This window comes from Ochotona princeps, chromosome 7, assembly GCF_030435755.1.
Source record: "Ochotona princeps isolate mOchPri1 chromosome 7, mOchPri1.hap1, whole genome shotgun sequence".
Classification (NCBI taxonomy): domain Eukaryota; kingdom Metazoa; phylum Chordata; class Mammalia; order Lagomorpha; family Ochotonidae; genus Ochotona; species Ochotona princeps.
The window spans coordinates 63,794,205-63,819,578 of record NC_080838.1 but is presented as its reverse complement, the minus strand read 5'-3'; the positions used below and the strand labels follow the sequence as shown (position 1 = coordinate 63,819,578).

Sequence of the window (25,374 nt, the reverse complement as noted above, 5' to 3'; positions counted from 1 at the left end):
GCCAATTTTCCAGGAGCCAGAAAACACTAAGAAGCTCCACAAAGTAACATAGTAACCACAGAACCCACTGAAAGTTCAGCAAAATACAACATCTGCATAGAGAAAGAAGTTCCAACATTTCCAACTATATTTTTTCCTTAAATTTCAAAAATGTGTGTAATATGATTAATCAATCAATCTTAATTAAGCCCACTTTTGGGCATATGCAATGGTCACTGCTATTTAAATAATAAAGCTAAGTGCATAGATACACAGGTCTTACGTCCTATAAGGATTTATGCTAAAATCATATGTGGAATAATTTAGCATTTAAATAGTTGGAATTAATTTCAAGGGAATTACAAGCAAATCATTCCTTTCTCTAACAACCTGAAATGTGAAGTTTTTGACCTTCTTATTTTTGTCAAAAGTCATTACAGATGACAGATGCTGTTTCCTAGTCAATGGAGGGTCTCAACTTTTACTCTGCATATCATTGGGAAGGAAATACAAATTTTTAAAATAGAATTAACTCGGGGAAAGGCATCAGTGCTGCAACTTAGCACCAAATGTTTTTTCTTGGAGCACCAAATGCTTTAAGGAAAACATTCCAAGTATCAAAGTTTTCAGATAGATAAATATTTATGGATCAAATCCATAAAGAACAGACATTGTTATGAAATATATATAGATGCCTTCAAAACTTTCTTTCTAGGCAGAGTAGGCACATAAGTTAGGAGTCATTTCCCACTTAATTGTTTTTGCAACCTTATGCAACACAAATGGATTATGGATAAGACTTCCTCCTTTATGCACAGAAAGATCTTGACTGACATCATGTCCAGGAAATTAAGCTGAAGCTTTTTCTCTAAAGGAAATTTAGATACGTGGCTTGATTCTAACCTATGTTACTGGATTCGAGATGTAGGGATCTTTTTAATCTAGACCTTTGTTAAGAAAATACAGCTCCTTAAAAAAGTTCTTCTCATTCGCTAGTCAATCAGAAAAAAGCACATCACACAAGTGGTTTTCATCATTAAGGACAAAGAAATTCCATCTGTCTTTGAACTTTATGATTTTTCCATCCTACATACAGATCACTGAGCCTCCCTCTCCACGGACAGATCTTCTTGGTACTTGTGGCACAATCTCCTGCAACCCACTTTGTCACTTAGAGGCAGAGTGGTTCGTTCACACTGTACATGCAGTGAGACGCTCCCTAATACTACAGAAATTTTAAGTAACTATCAAGGAAACGTGGCTGTAATTTCTACAAGTAACATCCTCAATGTTGTTAAAATATCATCTATGGGTGCATAGAGATCAGAAATGAAGCATCCATTTAAGAAAGTAGCAAAAAGTCCTATTCCAGATGCAAATGCAGAACAAAGATCTGTGAGAACTCATTGCAGAAGTTGTTGGGTGTGCTCTGTGAGGCTTCAACATTACACTCCCAAGCATGGATTGGCAACAGTATCATCTATGAACATGAGGGACATCTTGGAAATCAAATATCCAGGACAATTCTATATTCAACCAAAGAAGATATGAGCTTTAAAGGACATGATAACACAGGAATGGGTAAAAACTTTATTTAATAGAGTAAGTGGACACATGACTTTGGATCCAGCCAGCCAGTGACATAAATAAACTTGAGCAAGGGATTCAAGCTAGAGGATACAAATATATACACAGACATACACCCATATATATGTAAATGTGTATGTATGTATACATATTTGCGTGTGCGTGTAAGGCTTCTTGGAGCAGTGCCACAAACCTGAACACTATCCCAACAGATTCACTCCCATTCTTTGAAATTTCCATGAAGTGCACAACGGGGGTGATTATGCCAGGATGCTCCAAATCACTCTTTCCATCTTGTGCACTCACATGCCCGCCAAACATGAAATGTTTGCCTTCTCTCTTCGCATGTGATGGTTGTTGAACTTATTTTTAGTGTCATTTGATGAGCCTTTGCGCTCGCAGAGAGACATCCCACTGACCCAGCCACTGGTCATTGTCTATACCAGTTCCCATCAAAGCAGCCGCGCTTTGTCAGGTTTCGAGTCGAATATCCATTTCGCATCTGAAGTAAAGTATCGAAAGTGACTAGATCGTTGGAGCTTTTTTCTTCAGCTGCTGCCTCCCTCCTCCCCCCCAGCGTCTGTGTTCACGCTAACATAACTTGGCATCGTCGACGTGACACGATGGTGGTTTTCCTGAAACATTATAATGCCTACGTTGCCCAAGTTTCATGATGGCAACTCTCCTGAAATTGTAATTTACAGATCGAAGAAAGGAGGCCTTTTTCCTCTACGGAATCCTCACCAAGGTAGAGTGCTCCTCAACATCCGAGTCATGCGCGTACAGTAATAGGTCATTCAATGTCAAAAGGCATAAAAAAAAGATGAGCAAAATCTTCACAGGCTGCTGCTTGCTGTTGCCTTTAATTATATTAATTAAACTTTGAAATTTTCATGCAAAGAGAGTTGCTGACTTGTGACGCCGAAGAGCCCTTGGAGACCTGAAGGAAGGAAAGAACCCTGAGTGGGAGTTTTTGTGGTTGTGGCTTCCTTGAAACGAAAAGCCAAACAAACTCCCAGGTATGTTTACTATGAATGCTTTATGCACTACTAAATCCAAAATACAGGAAAAAGAGGGAAATCTACCGGTCACAGGGACTAGCTCTCAAAGCAGCGGGCCCTGAGTCTCCTTTTCAGATCTCTGGTTACAGGCTGTCTTCCCGTGGAATAACGCTCCATTAGTTTCGTGTCCCGAGTGCATAATGAAAGAAAGGTGTCTTCAAAAACGAAAGGGCGAAATCTTGCTTGCTACCCATACCTTGAGGCATCTTGTCTACATTTTATCATGCGTGTGCACTTTTCAGTGTTAGAATGACAAGATTTTCCAGTCAGAAACTTCCCGCAAGGCACACAGTGATAGGGGACTTGGGAGGAGTTTGTGATCTGACATGGCTATAAGGCAATGGACTCCATAATTTGCTTATCCTGGTTGGAAATTTCACACTCTGCCTTTGGCTAAAGATCTTGAATTATACAAACACAAGTGCCTTGAAGAAAACCCCTGTCTCCATGAAAGACCCATCACGGCTACTTGCTCTATGCTGGTGGCTTTGGTAGCATCTTCATGTTGCCCTTGCTGCTGCTGCTTAGCCTCACTGACACATGCACACTTCCTTGTATAAACCCTCCTCTTTACTTCCAATGCCATGGCTCTTCAGTTACAATTGAGTTTCATCGCCTCCCGCGTAGATGGCAGGACAAGTGGGTGGAAACGTTTGGTGCAAGCAAAGCAGAAGGCAGGGAAAACATTTCCTGACTGGAAGGAGTTAAGCTGCTCTTCTCCAAAGCTTCTGGAAGGCACTTGGCTAGTTTCGTTTGGTTGGAAATCAGCAGTGTGAACACATGCCATCTTCGTACCCTCTTAGTCTTCGTACTTCTCAGTTACTGAGATGGAACTCGAGAGAAGTTTATGCACCGGCCCTGAGGAGATAAAGAGATCCATACTGAAATACTAAAGCAGTAAAGTGCAGCAAAATATCTACTGTTTCAATGATCATACCAAGGAAAGGACAAACTTTATGTAAGGCATGAAATGACACACTTTGGTTTTCCTTTGCGCTAAATTCATTCAGATCTTTCCCACAGTAAACTGACCTGTTAATGGCATGGTAGAAAACATTACAGAAACACAGATTGATTTTGCTATTAAGAGCATCAAACTATCACACTGATAAAAAATACAAAAGCTATACTCTTCTGTACTTATTTCTATAAGGGATTAAAATGAAATATGTGCTTGCATGAGCGAGCTACTCTTAAAACATGTATATGAGGAGTATATTTAAGAAGCAGCTAATGAGAGACGAAAGACAAAGGGTCGGGACATGTAGAAGAGCAACGAGCTCTGTGGTCCTATTTTCAGAAAGGATTCTGCAGGCCACAATCATGCCCAGAGTTTCTGACCATTTTGCATAACTGGAACTAAGAAGATCTTTTTCTAACCAGTGGCTATTTATTGGCACTGCTAATTTGCAAAGATAATTTGTCTTTCCAATTTCTTTTTTTTTAAAGATTTATTTATTTTATTACAAAGTCAGATATACAGAGAGGAGGAGAGACAGAGAGGAAGATCTTCCATCCGTCCGATGATTCACTCCCCAAGTGAGCTGCAACGGCTGGTGCGCACCGATCCGAAGCTGGAAACCAGGAACCTCTTCCAGGTCTCCCATACGGGTGCAGGGTCCCAGTGCTCTGGGCCGTCCTCGACTGCTTTCCCAGGCCACAGGCAGGGAGCTGGATGGGAAGTGGAGCTGCCGGGATTAGAACCGGCGCCCATATGGGATCCCGGGGCGTTCAAGGCGAGGACTTTAGCCGCTAGGCCACGGTGCCGGGCCCTGTCTTTCCAATTTCTTGTCAGTGGTACTTGCTGTGGACACATTCTTACACACATGGTTTAAATACTGCAAAACTTACATGAGACCAACATCTCCAGTTAGTGTCATGGTACTTTTTGGTGTAACACTTTCCTTGGGTTACTGCTGCTGAGCTTTCCCAACATGAATTACAGGTTCCTCAACTGGCCCAAAATTTGCATTTCTGTCCTCTAATTTAGGGTCAGGATGATAATCCTAACTGGAGTTTTTCTTGTAATTCTTGCATCTTCTCAACTTATTGTAAACTTTAAAATTTTACTCTGTCCCCCCATGTGAATAGCAAACTTGCTTAAATATCATAATAAGGCACATTTCAAAAAAAATGAATATTGTTGAAGAAGAAAGCTTGGAACCTATCAGCAGAACTTTATTTTCCTTTCAAGAATGATTGCTCAACACATGTTGGAATTTGGAAAATAATGAAGAAATAAAATCTTAAGGGAAATAAATGTAAGATTTTCCAATAGTTATTGCATAAAAGCAAACATGCAACAGATTATCCTTCTTCTAAACACTTTTAGAGGCAGCATTATTACACTAAGTGCCAATTTCATGACTAACTTTGCATCTGATAACCTTTAAGAAAAATCAATGCAAAAGGATGTTGGATATTTAAGCAGAGAGCACACACTATAATGAGGTCAAGTGTGCAAAATTACAGTGCTCACTGGTCATGCACTGAGGTGCCAAGGATGTTCAAACACGATTTTTAGAATGACAACTATCCTATGTTTTTCTTATGTGTGGAAATTAATACAGAGAGATTATAAAATTGTGAGGATACTATAATAAATGGTGTATGATTATAAATCATCACTCACTGATTCATACCATGTACATGACAATATACGCCTTTTTTCTGACATTATGATTTTTATCATGAATCTCTCATTTTGTGATATTATTAAGTCTATTTTCAAGAAAAAATCATACATATGCATATGCTTATAATGTCTCTATATATAGTGACTTTGGCAAAAAGTTAAAAATTGTTAAATATTAAATGTAAAACATCAAAAATTTTTTTGAGATTCAAAAAACTAAAAGGATAAAGATTAAGTGAAGAGATTTTTGTATATGCAGTTCAGGGAACTAGCTCATCCCTCATGGCAGGACATTCAAACTCTGAGTTCCACAATGCATTCCTTTTGTGAAGAATTTTTCTTCCAAGGGAAGCATGTAGGAAATGACATCATTAGGAGTAATTTAGCAAAATAAGAAGTCAATCTGTGTAAGCCGGAATAATATAACCAAATATTAATGAACTTCAAGAAATTCACAGGAAAATAGAGAAAAAGGTTATTTTCATGGGCCTGGCACAGTAGCCTAATGGCTAAAGTCCTTGCCTTGTATGCATTAGGATCCCATATGGGCACCGGTTCATGTCTCCCTGCCCCAATTCTGGTCCAGCTCCCTTCCTGTGGCCTGGGAACAGTAGGGGGCATCCCAAAGACTTGGAATCCTGTATCCCTGTGGGAGACCCAGAAGAAGCTCCTGGGTCCTGCTCCAGATTGGCTCAGCTCCGGTCACTGCGGCCACATGGGGAGTGAACCAGCTGATGGAAGATCTTTCTCCCTGCTTCTCCTTCTCTCTGTAAATCTTTCCAACAACAAAATAAACAAATCTTTTTAAAAAAAGTTTACTTCATGTAAAATTGTAAATGCATACAGTTTTTCATACTATGGATATTCATGAACTGTTTATGGATCAACTATGAGCATGAATTTCAAATGTTGTACACTAAAATAAACTTGTCTTCTAACTCTACTTCCTGTGAACTTTTATGAGCATACTTTCATGTAACAAGAAATAGTTTTGAGCTACATGTACTAAACAGTGAGGAACATTAAAAACTATCACCACATGGCAATTTTCCAAAATCAAACAAATATGAGGAAGAACATTTTAAAGAGCAAAGACAAAACTTAATGACATTCTTTCTGTGTCTATTCATAGACTACTCAGTTATGGGAAGAACTGATCATGTATCTTCACATTTACCTGAGTTTCATCACTAATGAATCAGATTTAGAGATTAGGTTGCCTCTTTGATCACTTTTGTTCTACATACTAGATCAGTCATGGTGATTATAATTACTTACTTCAAGCAACTGGATAGCTTAGCAAGTGAGATATAGAATTCATCCAAATTCTCCATTCCTAAATTATGTCCTACTTTCTCTGGTGAGTTTTTATTAAAAACACAGGAACATGAATGAAGGAAATAACACTGATTTTGTCTTTCAGTTCTATATTTCAATTCTTCTAATGCTTGTAATTATGTATTAATTATAAACTGCCAAATGTGCAATTTGGTAAAAAATAAAATAAAATAAAAAAAAACTTTTAAAACACTCATGTTTTAACACATCTATCTGACAGCAAAAATCACCAAATGTTCTTTTCTTCTTCAATATCTGTTAAGATCTGGGTGTTTTTGTTTCAGAAAAATTCAAAACTTGATAGTTTGGAGGGGATTTGCTTAGGAGTTACTTTGATTTTGATGAAAATAATACAAATGATAGTTTTCTAAAAGTTAAAATTTTCTAAAACTTAGCAGAGTTTAGAAACTACCCAACAGAACCAAAATTTACAGAAATATATGAAGGCAAAAATAGGAAGGGGATCTAAAAATCTCATGAAAATACCCATTATCTTTCTATTACACTTTCCCTTGAGTATATTTAAGCTCCCCATACTGATATGATTTTAAATTTTATTTTCTATATAGAGAGTAACAGTGTAGAATTACAATAGTATAAAATTGTAACTACATACTAAAATGGAAAAACACAAAATTTCTGTTAATAAAAGTTCAGGTTTGTGTATAATGTTGTCCTTACATTTTACTTCACAAAATAACTCAAGAAATTTGCACCCAAGCAGTATTAAGAGTCAAAGGAATAATATATCTCCACTTCCAAATATTTACTTTAGTATTTTTCCCAACGATTTTCTGGACATAAAATTGGACTCTAGTCACACATATAGATGTTAGATTTACTATAAGAATATTATGAGGATGTTTAAAGGAGCATCCATGCAGTCAGGCATCCAAGCAATCAATGCAATCAATCCCACCAGGAAATCAGGGGAACTAATTCAGTATCAAGACTCATGATCACTGAGTGTGGCTAAACTCAGCAAAGGAAAACTTGCTAACAAATCCTATAATCTGCACTTAGTATATTCTTAAAAATGCATATTCTTTTAAATTTTAAAACAGAACAAAATTCTTGGAGTTTCAGAAAATGAGTTTACTAGCATTTGTCAAGGACAAGCTTGGCAAATGTATTTACATACACATGCAAGTACATGACAACCCACTTCATGCCCTGTGCCTGCTGAAGTTCATTATATTTAAATAGAAACACATATAAATGCAGCTCTTTAATTTTCGTCCCAATCAATCCTTCTCGTTTCGCATCTAGCAGCTTGGGAATACATTTCTCTTTTCAATTAACGACATAAAAAATTCATACCACAGGAACCTATCAACGATGACTTTGACTTTCTCCATATAAATCGTCAAAACAATATTTGAGAAACAAGTTCTGTGTCAAATATTAACCCTCCATTTACCTAGGTTAGTGGTTTCTACATACTGTATCTGTGATTTTACAGGTGCCTCCAAGGCCACTGGAATCAGAGTGGTGTATGAAGAGGGACAAAACAGGTATAACTACCAGCTTCTCGAATCTAATCCTAAAAAGCTCAAGTTCGGTGATCTAATAAAAATTAAAATTCGGTGTTGTATAATGTTTTGTTTCCCCAAAAACATGCAGTGTGTTAACTCTTATTCCAGACATTTTCATGCCTACTTTAAGTCAGATCATCATTAAACTATTTGTAAATGTAGAATTGGTTTCTTCTCTTTAAAAATGCCTTCACAGACTTGCCTTTCTGTCATTAGAGGGCTCATAAGAAGGTTGGTCACACAAAAAGAATATTGCAATTGAAGAAACAGATATGAAAGGATCAATTATCCTCAGAATTTAAAACTGGGAGAAAAAGCTTAACCTGGTAGACACACGTATTTCTCTTTTCCTTATGTAATGCCAACTATCGTCTGTACTGCCAACTATCTATCTCAATCTGTTTCTCTTTATACCTTGGCTCTCAGGAAACTGATTGACTGGATGTTCTAAGAGCATTGCCTTCTCTTGATACATGCTTTCTCTTTGGGCATTTTCTTCAGTTTGGCCCATGGGTATTTCTCTTTTTATTCTTCTGAACACTTAATATGAGGTTTCCTTTTCTCGGTACTTCCTTAGAAGTACAGCAGGTATCACAAAGTTAATAAACATTAAACTGAAGTTAAGAAAAGCAAGTTGCACCATGGTGGGAGGGGTTTGGGAGGGGTGGGGAGAATCCAAGTACCTATGAAACTGTGTCACATAATACAATGTAATTAATGAATTAAAAATAATAAATAAATAAATAAAAAGAAAGAAAAGCAAGTTGGTTTGAACGACTCTATTATTCAGGTAAATTCAAAAGTTCTTCCCCAAGAATAAATCCTCTACATCAACTCTGAATATCTAGCTTCATTTTGTCTATTAGGAAAAATTAACCACAGTATAAGTTTTTACAGACTACAAATATACAAATATCCTCAACTGAGAACAACAATATGGTAATGTTACTTTACTACAAACATTCCCCCTTTAAAAAGGGAACGCAATGGACTAAGCATGCATCGCAAACAAACCATGCTCACCATAGAGGAGATACTCAAAATCAGAATCTGAGCATTTAATTTCACACAACTCTTCTCAGATAACAGCTGGTACTACTGGAGTGAGAAAATCATCGACATTATCCCAGAGATGATCACTGGGAATATCTTCCCATGAGTCTTAAAGTAAGTATGAAGAAGAAAGTGACATCTCCAAGAAAAATTTCTTACTTGCACATTCAAAGTCTGCAGTTAATGTAACCAAAAGATGAAGACAACAGTAGAAACCAACAAATCTACTGTTGATAAGGTATACAGAACTCAATTCCATTACAGTATTTAAAAATTGATTTCACCTCCTTAGCTGAATGTGGTCAGTCAAATGAGCATTAAAGCAGAATAAATGCTATGTTTCTTACCCTTGAGCATTAAAATTCCACTAGCACTGACACTTGTGAGTGACTTTCCTAGCTATCTGCACTGGATGTATTTCACTTCTGTAACTGTTACAGTATTATAAACACCTCATAAATATCCACGGACAAGCTGAAGCAAAAAACTGCACTTTAGACTTTTCAAACGCAGATAGGTGATTTATTTATACTCACTTCTAACAAGAGCTGACTAAAGCTGCTTGTTCCAAGCAACACTGAATAGTGCTTCAAATTAAAAAAAAAAAAAAAGTACACATGCACATAGACACAGACACAAAGGCAATTCAAAGAGGTACCATCCTTCCTATTATTAAAAGAAAACCATACTAGCATTAATCTATGCTTGCGCTTAAAATGTGTGTGTGTGTGTGTTTCTTTAGAAACAGGCTGTGAAAGGACATGGATTATTCCGCATATTACCAAATGCATTTGAAAAATGTTATTTAATGAAAAGATACTCCACAACTATAACAGCTTTCATTGTGCACAAGGTAGAAACTCGCCAAAAGCATCAGGCACTGTAAAAGAGCAAAGGTAGAAAGAGTTCTTGCCAAAGTAGATGAGGCTTCCTTGGAAGCAGACAGACAACTGAGAAGTGAAATAAAGGCACAGTGATAAAGAAATATTTCTCTACGCATTCACAGATCTTCCCCAGGGGAAAAGCAGCATCCTACAGATGGTTCTGGGCATAGCAAGAGAAATGAGAAAATGAGTCCTGTGGGACTTACAGACTTCCTGAAACCACAGGGCAGCAGCCTGCTGAAACATCAAAGCAGAATTGAGGAAAACCCTGCAAAACTCATGAAGAGAGCGCATGACATTGGCCAGTCAAAGGAAACTGACAGTGAATCAATCTGGAGACAGGACTTCCAAGACAGTCTAGGGGCAGCATTGAAATTTGACATTGAGAGCAAGGCCTCCCTTACAACTCCTGCTCACATCTGTCAAGCAGCAAAAGAACTATATTGAAGGGAAATTCTTGATCTTGTCCTCAAAAATTTTGAAACTAGTAGTTAACTAAAGCTAAGATCACAAAATAATTCAGACCCAGCCCAATTACATATTAACCAATAACATAGGAAACCGTCTATACTTTTCTGAGGATAAGAATTGTTTTAATTATTCTCTATTTTCTTAATTAAATATATCTTGCATAAATTCAGACATTACATCAACATACAAATGAAATATATATGACCTTTAATCAAAAAATCACTAGCACAATCAATACAGAAGGCCAATATATTGTAGTTCACAATGACCTTTAAACACCTATAAAAAATTATTAGAAAATCCAGAGATAAATTTGGCTAACACGGGCCCAGCTTGGTAGCCTAGTGGCTAAAGTCCTCATCTTGAGTACTCCCAGGATCCCGTATGGGTGCTGGTTCTAATCCCCGCAGCCCAACTTCCCATCCAGCTCCCTGCTTGTAGCCTGGAAAAACAATCGATGACAGCCCAAAGCCTTGGGTCCCTGCACCCACATGGGAGACCTGGAAGAGGCTCCTGGCTTTGGATCGGTGCAGCTCCAGCCCTTGCGGTCACTTGGGAAGTGAATCATCAGATGGAAGATATTCCTCTCTGTCTCTCCTTCTCTCTGTATATCTGAATTTCCAATAAAAATAAAATAAATCTTAAAAAATTTTTTGATTAATACATATAAGCATATGGAGAATTTCAATAGCAATATATAAATTGTAAGTACTCTATGAGTGAAATAGTAAAACAAGCAGAAAAATGCAATATTAGACATCGAAGAATGTATCTCATCTAAAAATAGACAGATGACAGCAGAAGAGTTATTGAACTTGAAGGTAATAGAGAAGAAATCATCCAAATTGAAATATAAAGGAATAATACTATAGAAAATCTGATACTTGTGGGGCAATATCTAATGGTTTCTCATGGGAATGATTCTAAAAGGAATGGTTTCTCTATATTTCATATATGAAGGAAAATACAAAAGAAGAAATCTTTGAAAAGATAACTTCTGAGAACTTCCTTCATGATGGAAGACATCAACATACAGATGAAAGATGCTTAATGAACTTCAACCAGTATAAATACACAGAATACCAGGAAACACAGAGTAAAACTTTGAACACCAAAGTGCGTACAGAAGCATAACTGACGGATTGCCACCTGCAAAAACACAAAACAGAGACCAGTGGTAGGCATGACAGCTGACTTTATATCAGAAGCAATGGAGGACATAAGACAATTGAACTCTCCATTGCTGAGTGGGGAAAAACAGTTCACCAAGATTCTGTATTTGGAGAAAATCGTTTTAAGCAATGCAAAGATGTTTTCAGGCAAGTAATTACTGAAGTAATTTCTCTGCAACATACTTTAACAAAAGCTTGTGCGGAAAGCTTCAGAATTAAAGGAAGACACTAAGTGAATGTCCAGAGCTGCACAACTAAATAAAAAAGAGACAAGATGGTAAACATGAATAAATAAATGAGAAACACAAATATACAAAAATAAATATTTTATGCTACTATAATTTGAGCTAGAAAGCAATGTTAAGGGATTCATAACACATGAAGAAGTAATATACCTGACAAGAAAAACACAAAGCAGATAAGAGGAATGAAAATTATACCACTGCTTTTAACATACTGTAAGTGTATTACCATTCTATTTGATAATAGAAATATATACCTATTGTTGACCCTACAGCACCCACTGAAATATCACACAAGGATATCACTGAAAGATAACAGCAGAGATACAATGTGTCACTGAAAGATACCTCACAAATCCAAGAGGGTAGAAAAAGAGGAACAGCAAAAAAGAATAAATATGGCAAACTTAAATCAGTTACACAAAAGTACTGAAAAAAATTAAATTTCTACTAAATCAGATACAGAATAAAGCTATTTTCAAATTACTTCACACAGTATTTTGTATCTACAACAGAATATGTTCTAAAGAGAAGCAAAGGAATACTTAAAATTATTCATCAGTTTTAAGTGTTCTATTAATTCATCATTTTATATATATAATAGAACAATGCAATAAGTAATTATATTAGTTAATAAGATGAAAAATTCGAGGGAACACCACTGTGATGTGGGGAGCCAAGCAGCCACACGCAGCACCAGTATCTCTTAAAGGAACCAGTTCAATTTTGGCTGCACCACTTTTGATCCAGCACTCTGACAATGTGCCTGGGAAAGCAACAGAGGAAATCCCCAGTGCTTGGGCTCCTGAAACCACATGGAAATTCCGCAAAAAGCTCTGGCTTAGACCTGGCCCAACCCTGCCCATGGCAGCTACTAAGGGAGTGAACCAGAAGATGGGACACTCTCTCTCTCTCTCTCTCTCTCTCACATCGTCTCTCTCTTTTCTCCTCCTTTATCTCATCCTTCTCCTTAACCTCTACCTGTAACTCTGCATTTCAAAATAATAAAATCATTTTTCAAAAAAACAATATTTTTCACATTAAAAATGGATAAAGACAGAAATTCAAAGATATTCAGTAAAACCCTTTAATGTTAACCCAGAACTTAAAATGTGTCATAAATTCAGGATTATTTCTTCAAAATCATTGTATTTTCTAGCTCTGTCTGTTGAAAAGGCTTAGAAGCCATCCTAACACAGTAGCATTTAGTACCTTTGAATCCAAAACGTGCTCTCTAAACACCATTACCTACTACAAAGCTTCTATGGTTCCCTGGAGTTGAATAGTTAATGACAGTGTATGGCACAAATGTAAAAGCTGAATCTGGGATATACAGCTTGCCATAATGAAAGAAATTTAGCAAGAACACCCACAGTCATGTCAAAAATATTCAGCAATCGTGTGTGTGCTGGTGATCAATATTGGAGGTGCTGTCATTTTATGGTACTGTATACAGGCGGCACTGAGCACGGATTCAGAGGGAGCCAAGGATACTGTGACTATCCAGAGAAGAACAATGCTAGCAGAGAAACCAGCAAGTATGACTGCCCCAGGGTAAAACAACTTCGCTGTATTTGTGAATAAATAGAACAAGGAAACATCAGGAACACAGGGAGTGTTGGAGAAAGTGGCGGTTACAGACCCAGACACTAGGACACAGAGAGGCTGTCATGCAGAGTCCTGTAGTGGTAACTTCCGTGCACTCTTAGCTAAAAGCCAAATAATTAACAGCTGGACCTTTTCTTTATAGCAGATTGCACTAAGTGACTTATACTTCACAATTTTAAGACTCACTAGGACAAAAACAAACAAAAATACTCTTTAAGTTTTCACCTTTGAGTCACTAAAATACTGTATGCTCTTCAGGTAAAATCAGCATCGTCATCATCACACACAGTGCCAGATTAAAGAACTCAAACATCATCAATATGTTAAAAACAGCTCCTTGAAAATACTGCCAATACTTGCAAGTTCACATGTAGGAAAACATTAGAAAGTCTACGTAAAAGGCACATTATATCACATCATTTAATCAGGTAAAAAGCTAGAATAATTTGCTTAGTGAGGAAGAATGCTGGTATAAAATTACCAGTCTTAGCTATAGTATTTCTACATTTTAAAATTGGCTTTCAATGTCAAGATCATAGTACAAAAATCTTACATACAATTCATTCAAATTTTCGGAAAAAAATTAGGTATTGAGATAATTCATTTAGTACATTATGAGAAAAATTGTGAAACTTACACATCAATCGTAAAAATATTTGGTGAGTTTCCTGATGTATACATAAGGCCTTAGCAATTTATTAATTTAGTCATAGATAAGTTTGTGTTTTGAGTTAAATTCTCACCACTGGAACCCTAAAATAATCTACTTTGTCCTAGTCAAAACATTAATAAAATATACTGTGGAATTCAGTCTGTACTTTATTCACACGTTTTAATCAGCTTTAAAATGTCCACTGCTCTTTAATTCATCTGTCAGATACATCTGCAGTTGCTTTGAGACAAAGAATCAATGTTTAGCAGGAGTTTACAAAGGAAAACAAATACTAAAAACTTCAGTTTTATCATTGATACTTCATAGATAACATCAACTAAAATACTTTTGAGAAATGTATGGTTTTTAACGTTTCACACTGAAGAGCAGTTGATTCGATCCTGAAAGCTGAGAAATAATTCGTAAGAAAATGTTGTCTACATAGTTTAACTGTGAAAGAAATTTTCTGATAGTGCTTTCCTTCAGTAACAGCAAATATTTAACAGACATCTTCCAGATATTTACCCCAGAAAGAAGACAAAATATATATACGAGATTGTTTTAAAAAAATAAAAGTTTCTATTTTAAAGCAGGAGAGACAGAGAAATAATGAGAGTGAGCGAGAGAACCAGAGAAACAGCGCGAGACCAAGTGGACAAGCACTAGCAACGGGCCAGTCAAACCCAGCAGCCTGAAACGCAATCTGGGTCTCCCACGTGGGTGACAGACGGGATCCCTCTCCGTGAGCCGTCACCTGCTACCTCCAAGGTGAAACCAGGAAGGTGGATTGGAAGCAGAGTGGGATTTGAACTCACGGACTCAGACATGTGACACGACCGAACCAATGCATCCAACACCTGATCCTATATTCCAATTCTAACATTAAATGTATGCTTTTGATATTTTATTATGTTTACAAAAACTAATTTAAAACAACTACTGAGATTATTTTGAATACCTAACAAGAAAAACACAGTCAAATCCCTACAGTCAGGATTTAATTCTGAGTATTTATTACAGACTAATATGTAGGTGTGTGATATAAAATGATATATACTTTTAATTTCACATAAGCAACGTAACTCAAATTCTTCCATGTTATACTTTTACATTTTAAATGGGAAGAGAATCATCCACATGGCTATAGTTATTGCTAAATTTACCAGGAAGAACAAAAATTTCAGGCAGCACCTTAAATCATACACAGATACTAAAATTAGGCCAATAACAGTATGAAGCATCCATGCTCCTCTGTGCAAATGCAAGCCTGAACAAGCCTTCTAAATACAGACACTGGGTCCTGTACCAGCAGACAGAAGCCTCTGTGGCCCTAACATCACTTTACTGATCGATGAATATGCAAAACGTATTTAATGGGGATTCCTTGCTCATAGTTTGAAGGCACGAAACAGGCATTAATTTTGTTTTTTAATCAGTGAAGGCATGTATAATCTAAATAGCATTTCAACTAATAAGAATGAGTCTTAAAAGAATTATAAAGATATTAAACCATGTTTAAAGATATTTTTAATTTCAACAAAACGGAAAGGGCATGCTTTCAAAGTTTAAACATTTATGCAATACAAGCACAGAGAATTTGAAATAAGAGGGTATGTGCAACAATGTATCAAAATATAAATTGAGTGAGACTTGATGCATATTAATCTATGTCTGTGAGCAAAGAACACACTCCACTTCTTGGTATACAGAAAAAAATGAAGATACCTGTATTTAAGTGCCAAGTAACAAAGTTCTTGGTTTTTATTGTTTAATTGAGTCATGTCCTAATGTTCACTATAATTATTCAGAATTATCCCAGAACCAGAAAGTGAAATTCCAATCTACATACAAATCAAGTGTTGAATCTGGTATGACTACAAGATACATAGATGAGGGTATAAAGTTAACTTAGAGAAATAAACCCTGACATTCTAAGCCAAAGTGATCACCCAAATCAAGAATAATGTATTTAACCCCTATAATCTTATACTAATACAAAAATGTAGCTAGACCCTAGAAGGTAAAGTTGGTTCAGATTACACATATACATATGTATATATATATACATAGATATATGAAGTATTTGTTTAAGTGCATCTTCTTTTCTAGACTCTAAATGCCATAATGGTTTTTCCCTCTACTTTCAAAATGTCCAAGTCAATACCCACCTTATGGTGTAGTGCTTTACAAAATTTACAAAACAAAAATGAACTATAGAACTTCAAGTATATATTTCCTTTGTGCACCCAATAGATACTTGACATTCACTTTGTATAATCACTGCAAGTATGTAATACCACACTCTAAAATAAAATGATTGGCTTCTCTAAAAATAAAAACATAAAGCTATCAGACTACACTCTATTTTATTTATTTATTTATTTATTTGCTAACTATCTTGTAATTAAAAAACAGTGACAACTATTCTATGGACGAAAGTCTTCCTGGTGTATGTAGTTACCAGACTATTCAAGTGAGCCTAAAGGTCCTGTATCCTACATGTGCAGCCCAGAGATCACACATAATAAGGAAGTGGCTAAAATGCAGGATGGAATTCTCCTAGACTGGGAAGCAAGCAGGCATTAGAAAGGAGCTGAACTTGGTGTCAATCTTAAACAGAGAGCAGATGGCAGGAAGTGGGGGCTGTTCCATGCTTCAAACCGCTGACAGTGAAGACAGAAAGGAAAGGACACATTCTGAGTTCAATGTGATACTTAGATATAAATACAACATGTTTTGACAAGCAGGAAGTGGTCAGTATGAGCAAGTTAACCACATGGCCACACATCATGAAGTAATGAAATGTTAAATCAGTGCCCAATTAACTTATCTCATGGGCACATATTTTCCTCCACACCTCTAGTACTCCCTGTCAAAAAATTCAGTAGTTGAAGAAGAAGGATTTTTCTTGACCTAAGCTGAATAATACTGTTTCTATGTATTGATAAAATTCAAGGGACCAAATTATACACAAGGAGAAATAATTCCATACTAACATCACTAAATTTGAAAACATAAAAGTACAATTATGCAGATCTCCTAAAATCTGTATTCTTAAATGCTCACAAGATCGACTGCATTTGTTAACAAACACAAAATTTCAAGTACTAACAAGAAAAGATTTAGGAATTTAAAAGAAATAAGGATACTGTTAACAATGGTGAAATAGGTCAGCATTGTGGCACAGTGGGTTAAGCCAATGCATAAAATATCAACACCCTATCTAAGTGACAGCTTCAATCCTGGCTGCTCCACTCCTAGTCCAGCCATCTCCTAATAAAACTGGCACTGCAAGCAGCAGGTGCCCCAAGAGCTTGGGCTCCTGCGGCCACTGGGAGAACTGGATGCAACTTCAGGCTTCTGGTTTTTGTCTGGCTTGGTCCCAACTATTGCAGCCATTTGGGAGCAAATCAGTGAATGGCAGGTATCTCTTTCTTCCTCACCCTCTTTTCCTCACTTTTCCCTCCTTTCTTCCCTTGCTCTCTGTAACTCCTTCAAATAATTAACAATACAGCTTTAAAAGAAAATAAAAATGGTGAAACATAATTTGATTATTAAGCTTCAATGACTACATCCTTCCACAATGTGTTTTGAGAGAAACCTATTAGAAAAACTGTGGCTGTTGCTGAGGGACTATACTACTGTAATCATGGTGGGTGGGGGACAGTGTGGAGGGGAGTGGGAGAAGAAGTTCTTGTGCCAATGCAATTGTATCACAAAAACTAAAAACAAATTAAAACTAGAAAAGGAAAAATTGGCACTTCTGTGGCAGGATAAGAATGTAGAATAAAGAATATGAAAGGAGAAAAAAAATTAATTGCAAAAAAAAATCTCTTTAAATCTATTCCTTGGTTCACTTTTTAAGGTAAGCCAATGAAAACCCCCTTTCAAAATGTCATCAACTGAAAATATCTTTTTGGTGACTGAAACAAATGAACCTAAGCATGACCACAGCAGTCAGGCATCAGTACAATGCCATCCCCAAGCTGTGTCATACTGTCCTATTCTAACCTAACATCCAGTTGTCACAGAGAGGCTACATGAAGTGGCAATGCAGGGCTTCACTTGAATGGCATGCCTGAGAAAAATGTAACACCAGCAGCACATTTTTTTAGATTGACGTATGAAAGATCTGCCCTTCTGAAATGGATCATCAAGCTTCCCCATTCAAAGTTACACCAATCTCTGGAACTTGGAAAAGCTACATTAACAAAATATTCTTGTGTTGGCACACCCCAAACAGGGACAACTGTCTCTGCATTTTTATTTGGTTTTTTCTGACAATATCAATGCACCTTGCACAAAAGGGTCCAGCTGTTCATTTGGTGCTATGAAAAGTCTGTTTTATAGACTTAGCTGATATTCACTTTCTTTTTTTCCCAAACTATGATGGCATTGAAGCTTTTGATAATGAAGAAAACATATTTTCATGTGTATTTTTCTCAGTACTTCTAGTTTTAAATGCAAAGATTAACATATGTTTAAAATAGAACATATGGAAATAAGACACAAATCTGAATTCCAGGCACAAATATTGGTCCAAAAGTTAACACTATGTAAATGTATTACTTTATAATATACTCAATTCATGAAGGGTACTGAAACTCAAAATTAACAGAAACTTATTCTTCTCCCTATATTACAATTGATCTGTAGGACTTAAAAATTCCGTAGTTATTTCACTCAGGATTTACAAAATTCATTCTCAGATTTGAAATGAATAGATCAAGAATTCTTCATAATACCTTTACAGCTCACACAACAAAAGAGCTAACTCACAGGCCTTCTATCACTGTAGCAACTGTTGTCTACTCTCCTAAAACATTATCACAGAGACTGTGTTCATAAACAAATAAATTTTGAGCAACAAAAGTCTAACAAATGAAAATTGAATGTTATTTAGTTGTTCTCCACTCAAAAAGAATTCTTGAAAATGTATCCTTTATTGCTTTCCATTTTTATGGGGGAAATGGAAATTGCACACACCAAAACAGAATTAGAAAATAATGCGAGTCAGCATGTCCTTCAACTTCAATGTCTCTATACTTTAACTTGAGAGTTGCTGTGTTAAAACGGATGTTTCAAATAACAGCTGTAGCACACTCCAGGGTTACCCATGCCTGCTTGATTCACAATGGGTAATCTATGTACAATGACTCAGTAAATTTGTTTGAGTGAGAAAATACATATATAATATTTTTAAGAATTAATCATCCTTACATAATTTATACATTCTTGGGCATGTTTCTTGAAGTTTGTGTAGCATTTTTAACTTATAAAGCCAGAACTTATAACCAGTCATACAAAAAAAAACCTCTTCTTTGTATTACCAAAGAAACAGAAAACAGCCAACTTGGTGTTGTAGTCATCATTCTGACCCTACATCTTACAGTTGCGTAACATCCTCCCGTCTGGAAGACTCTGATAGCTAAACTGGAGGACGAGGAGGGAGAGATTTGATTTTACAGAGACTTGTAAAGACTTGAAACTTAGTTTATTTTATCGTAAAAATAAATTATGATTTAGGCAAATATGGAAACAGCCCAATATCATATCTAAATATTCTTAAAGAAAATTCGGAAAAAAAGGCAATTTGAAAAAAAAAAAAAAAGAAATTTCTGGCAGCCTAATCAACTAATGTCTGCCAATCAGTAATAACAGTTCTAAGTACCATGCACTCCTTATAGAAGTATATAATGTGTGCCCAGCACTGTAGTCTAGCGGCTAAAGTCCTCGCTTTGCATGCACCAGGATCCCATATGGGTGCTGGTGTATGTCCTGGCTGCTCCACTTCCCTTCCAGCTCCCTGCATGTGGCCTAGGAAAGCAGTGGAGGAGGGTCCAGAGCCTTGGACCCTGAAACCATGTGCGAGACCCAGAAGAAGCCTCTGGCTCCTGGTTTCAGATCGGCTCAGCTCTGGCCGTTGCAACCACTTGGGAAGTGAGCCAGTGGATGGAAGATCTGTCTTTCCTTCTTTCTGTAAATCTGACTTTCCAATAAAAATACATAAATCTTTTTTTAAAAGTATATAAAGTTATAATCTCCCTGGAGAAAAAAATTTGTCAGTTTCTTAGACACTTAAATAATTTCTTTATGACACAGCATTCTACAACTACCTTTTTATCTAATAGAGATACAAACTTATAAACACAACAAATCCAACCACATTTCTTCTGTAAGAAATGTGCAGTGAGATTATCAAAAGTCATCACTCAAGTCATTCGTCTTTATATTCGTATATCAACCCAAATGCCCATCACCTGTGGACATACACACACAGAGAATACCATCTATTCTTTTTAAAAGGAGATTTTCTATCTACAGCAACATGGAAGAACCAGCAAGAAATTGTAATACATGAAAGAAGCCAGACAAAAATAAAAACACAATGTACGATCAGATTTACTCATACACACAGATTCTTTCTTGTAAACTGCATAGACAAAGATTAGAAGCTGTAATTACAGATGAAGAAATATCTCAATATGTTCCGCATGAAGCCCAAATACTGATGTACTGTTCAAAGAAAATGAGCTAAAGGAGTAGATTGTGGGTCTTCTTACCTCTCACACACACAAAGGACAGTAACTGTAGATGATGAAGCATTTGTATTTGTCGTAATCATTTCGGCATACGCATTTATTTCAAAACAACATTAAGTACATGAATAAAAATACATTTTGAAAAGAAATGTACATCACTTGTTTAAGACATAGAAATAAGTAAAACATTACAAGCTAAAATTAAAAAGCTGTTACTGCCTCACTTCAAGCTCACTGGGATGGCTAATGTCAGAAAAAAGAAAAGTGTTGAAGAGAATCTGGATAAACTGAAATTGTTGTTTATTGCTGGTAGGAAATATAAAATAATGTAGCCTGTAAGGAAGACAATATAGCAATTTGCTAAAAAAAAAAATAATAGAATTACAATATCTAGCAAGTCTACTTCTGGGTACATACCCACAAGAACTGAAAGCAGAGAGTCAAACAGATACTGTGCATCAAAATACCCTGCAGCGTCTTCACAACGGCCAAAAGGTGGCGATAACACAAATATCTATCTACCTTGAAAATGCTATGGTAGGTGAATAAAACAGACAAAATGATAAATTATACATGACTGCACTTATGCACAGAGAAAGAAGATAAAATAATGTTTATCAGAGATGGGGAAATAAGAAGATGGAAAATTATTAATGAATATTGAGTTTCTACATACTATTATACAAGCATTCTGGAAATGAATAATGCGTGATGAATAACAGTGGTTGTTGCAAAACACTGTGGATACACTTAACATTACTAGATTGTACACAGTTTTTACATTGAAGTGGTAAACTCTGTGTTATATATATCTTACTACTTTATAATAAATTATTGTCATTGGTAGGATTTCAATATCAATTTTTCATGTTTTTACTTGAAAAGGGGGAGAGACGGAGGTCTCTCATTTGCTGCCTTACTCCCCAACTGCCTTCAACAGCCAGGGAATCGGGGTCCTGACATGGCTGCAGGAACCCAAGCACTTGGCCCATACCCTATTACCTCCCATGGAGTGCCATGGCAGAAAAAAAAAGAGTAGAGTTAAGATCTGAACTCAGGATACAGGATGTGGGCATTGCAAGCCCTACCTCAACCACCAGTCCAAACACACACCTCTATTTGCACGATTTCAAAAGCACTGAAATGCTGCAATTTGTAGAATTCAGTCAAAGGTGATCTGAAATACACAAATAAAAATCCTACCTACCAGCAATAATTAAGAAAGGAATATTTTGAAAGATCTGCACTTAACTGAAAAGACTTGATTTCTTTTAAAAGATATGATTGTTTTTCTTACAGTTTACTTACACCTGGTTATCTATAAATGTATTTATCATGATTGTTTAATTTTCCATGGAGTCATTTCATTTTAATGTAACTAAGGATGGCAAATTTTAAAACCACTTAATATTTATTTTTAAAAATTAACAGCCAGTAAAATATTTGATACTTTAAGTGTTAACTCAGAATTTTATTTTAAAAGTACTGCTGTTGAAATCCTAAAGGAATGTTTAATAGAGTTAGAGAAAATCTGTAACAGAAAGAAGTAATTCAGAGTGAAGCAATTAACTTAGTAAATGGTGGTGGCAGGCAAAGGAGATTATTGGTACTTTGCCAGATATTTTCCCTCGGTCATCTGAGTTGGCCCTTGCAGGGGTCTTCCTCCGTGTTGCCTACCACCTGAGTATTGGTGAACAGTACTGGGCCGACAGACTTGGCCATCGACTGACAAACGTAAGGAGTCACCATTGTTAATCAGAGAAAGAAGAGGTAAGCTGTTGGTACTGTGACTGCAACCACGAACCGCCTAAACTCAGAAGGTCCTGGCATCTCCACTGTGGTATTTCTCTCCTAGGCTAACAGTGCACACTCTGGTTCTGAGGCCCTTCCAAACTGATACAGAAATGGGTACTTCAAAACCTTCATAAGTAGAATATCAAACTTCAGCTTATTTTGACATGAAATGATTTTTAAATCCATGCTAGTAGAGAGTTTTTCAGAAAGCTCATAGGAAATGTGTGTTATCAAAAAACCATGCATAAATTTCAAAAATGTTTGTAACCAAAATGTCATATTCCATTTTGCCATGACATTTTTATGTGGCCTCATATATCTAAATAGACATAGAATAATAAAGCAGAAAAATTAGTTGAAATCTTTAAATATACTTTGAACTATAATCCAGTATATTCTACATAATCACTAGTTTGCTGACAATGGTCACAGCAATAGGGATCAATCAACATATATGATTTAGTCCTTGTTGTATTCCAATTGCTTTTCTAAGGTCCTTGTAAGTTCTACGACCATTTAAATATCACAACGGTCCAGTGGGGGGTTTAAACGAAGCTTATACATACAGACGCGGATAACTCAAGAGAAGGCAAGACTGCAGTCACTAAATGACAGTTCCAGTATTTGGACCCGTGTGAGTCAATCTCTGACATTTGTAGCCATGACCACTAAAGCACCAGCCGATTATTATAGCTAAGATGTTTGTGTGGATCTTTTAACACTACACTGTAACTAATAAAATACTTAACAATAGGCATATTACATTTACTAACAGATAATAACATACTAAAATACTACTAGATGCTACTACAGGAAAAATGCCTACCTTTATGAAACTTAAATCCAGTGGCGTCACAGGAATTAGATACATTGTACATGAAATCTGAAGAATGCTATATATACAAAGTATCCTGGTGATACTTAAATGAGGGAGATCTCATGGGTCTGAAGCCAGAGAAAATGAAATTCAACTTTTAGAACCTAATGTATAACATATTGAGAACACAAAGAAACCTGTAAACACAGCAAAACTTCATATATTTTCCACTTGCATGGAACTCTTGTCAAGAAGCTTATTCATATGTTCATTTTCTAAAATGAGTCCACTGCAAATACTCCTCTATTGGAGATAAAGCCTTGTAGTTGTGAATATAGATGTTTTCTGTCCAGGATGTATTCCAGCACTGCATGCAGAGCCTAATGGCTGGCAGGAAGCTGCGGTTTCTCTCATTCTGTAGCGCCCCATCGCAATGCTTGTCTTCTCACATTCTCTCCCATGATCCCCTCCGGCTGCTATCTCCCTTCCATCATGCTGTCCCCATCTTGAGGAGCTTCCTGGCCTCAGCTGTAATTCACCACTTCTAATCTGCTTCCAGTATGGACATCAGATTACCTAGCATACTAACATTAGGTAAAAGATGAAAAAACTACAGTGTAATTCAGTCAAAACTTTGTCACAGTTTTACTAGTCGGAGAACTGTTTACTTCCAAGGACAGCTCCAGAGTGTGCTGTGTGAGTAAGGTCAGCTGCCTGTTTCACAATACGATGTGGTTCAAGATTACAGAATCTGAAATCCTCTAAAGAATTATTAATATCCTGATTCTATACTTAATATACAACCATAATTTTTCCTAAATACAACTGTAAACTCTTTATCTCAATATAGTTATCAAAATAGAGACTGGTTCAAATCTATCGGGAAATCAACTACACCAATTTTCACGTTATCTATATTCACTGTTATGTAAGTACACACATATTCAAATTGTACATAATTTTTCTCACTTTGGAAATCTTGCAAATGTGCTTTGTTGTATTTCCTTATTTAAATGCTTGGTTTTAACTTCTTTTGCATATCACAGGCTAAAAATAAATAGCTATTATATTTTATTTTTTAGAGAAAGCAAACGAATAGTTAGCTTTATAAGGGCTGAAGTCAGGAACACCAGCTGCAAATATTTTATTTTTACTGATGTGTCTCCATCCCTAAATTATGCCACTTGTGCCAACAGAGGGTAAAGTGTGTAAAATGCTCTATGCTCTAGGATCCTCCCTTTTTCCCTCTCTCTCTTTCTCTCTCTCTCTTTCTCTTCCAGATAAATGCCAGTCATTTGGCCTGGGCTAACTCACAGAAGGTGCAGCAGGCACAGATGGCACTAATGCATAAATGTAATCTAGCAAAAGAATGCCAACGCCAACCCAGAAAAGGTTCCAAATAGCTGCAGTGCACTTACAGGAAGCCTGTGATTGGCAAGGTTAGAGCTGCAACTGTGAGAGCTCACTGCTTGCTCCCAGATCAACAATAGAAATTCTCAAGCAAATGAGCACATTTAATTTATCTGCCACAAGTGCATTAATTTAGATAGTATTTAGACAAATGATGCATCCTTAGAAATAATATTAAATGAAGACAATCTAATTTGTGCAACAGTCTGAACACGGTCAAACACTCACGCATATCTCGGCACCTGTAAACTCTCGCCAGCTATTCTTCACTTTCTTACCTTATTTTGTTTCCTTTGTAGAACTTGCTACCTGAAATGATCATTTTCTTTATTAATATACCAAAATATGGCTCTCCCATTATCCTCATTCATATCAATCTTCAGATAATTTCATACCACACAGTCATCCTGAGTATCTATAGACCCTTTTTCTTCAGCTACAGGTAAGCTGAGACTTGTCTATCTTGTTCACTGTCTGTCAGTGCCTAGCAAAAAAACAAAACAAAACAAACAAAAACTTCCGGTTGAATGAGTATTAAAAAGTCAGGGATCAGAGTATTCACCTGTATCTTAGGCTCTACTCTGGCCCACATTT

At 36.3% G+C, this 25,374-nt stretch overlaps 1 protein-coding gene across 1 annotated transcript in view; it reads right to left on the bottom strand.

The window, feature by feature from the left end:
- Positions 1-586: 586 nt before the first annotated feature.
- Positions 587-25,374, bottom strand: part of ANTXR2 (ANTXR cell adhesion molecule 2) — a 136,657-nt gene continuing 111,869 nt past the window's right edge. The window contains exon 17 of the mRNA XM_058667166.1: positions 587-3,485. Within this exon, the coding sequence (XP_058523149.1) occupies positions 3,447-3,485 (39 nt within the window). The 3' untranslated portion in view covers positions 587-3,446. The remainder of the gene's footprint in view (positions 3,486-25,374) is intronic.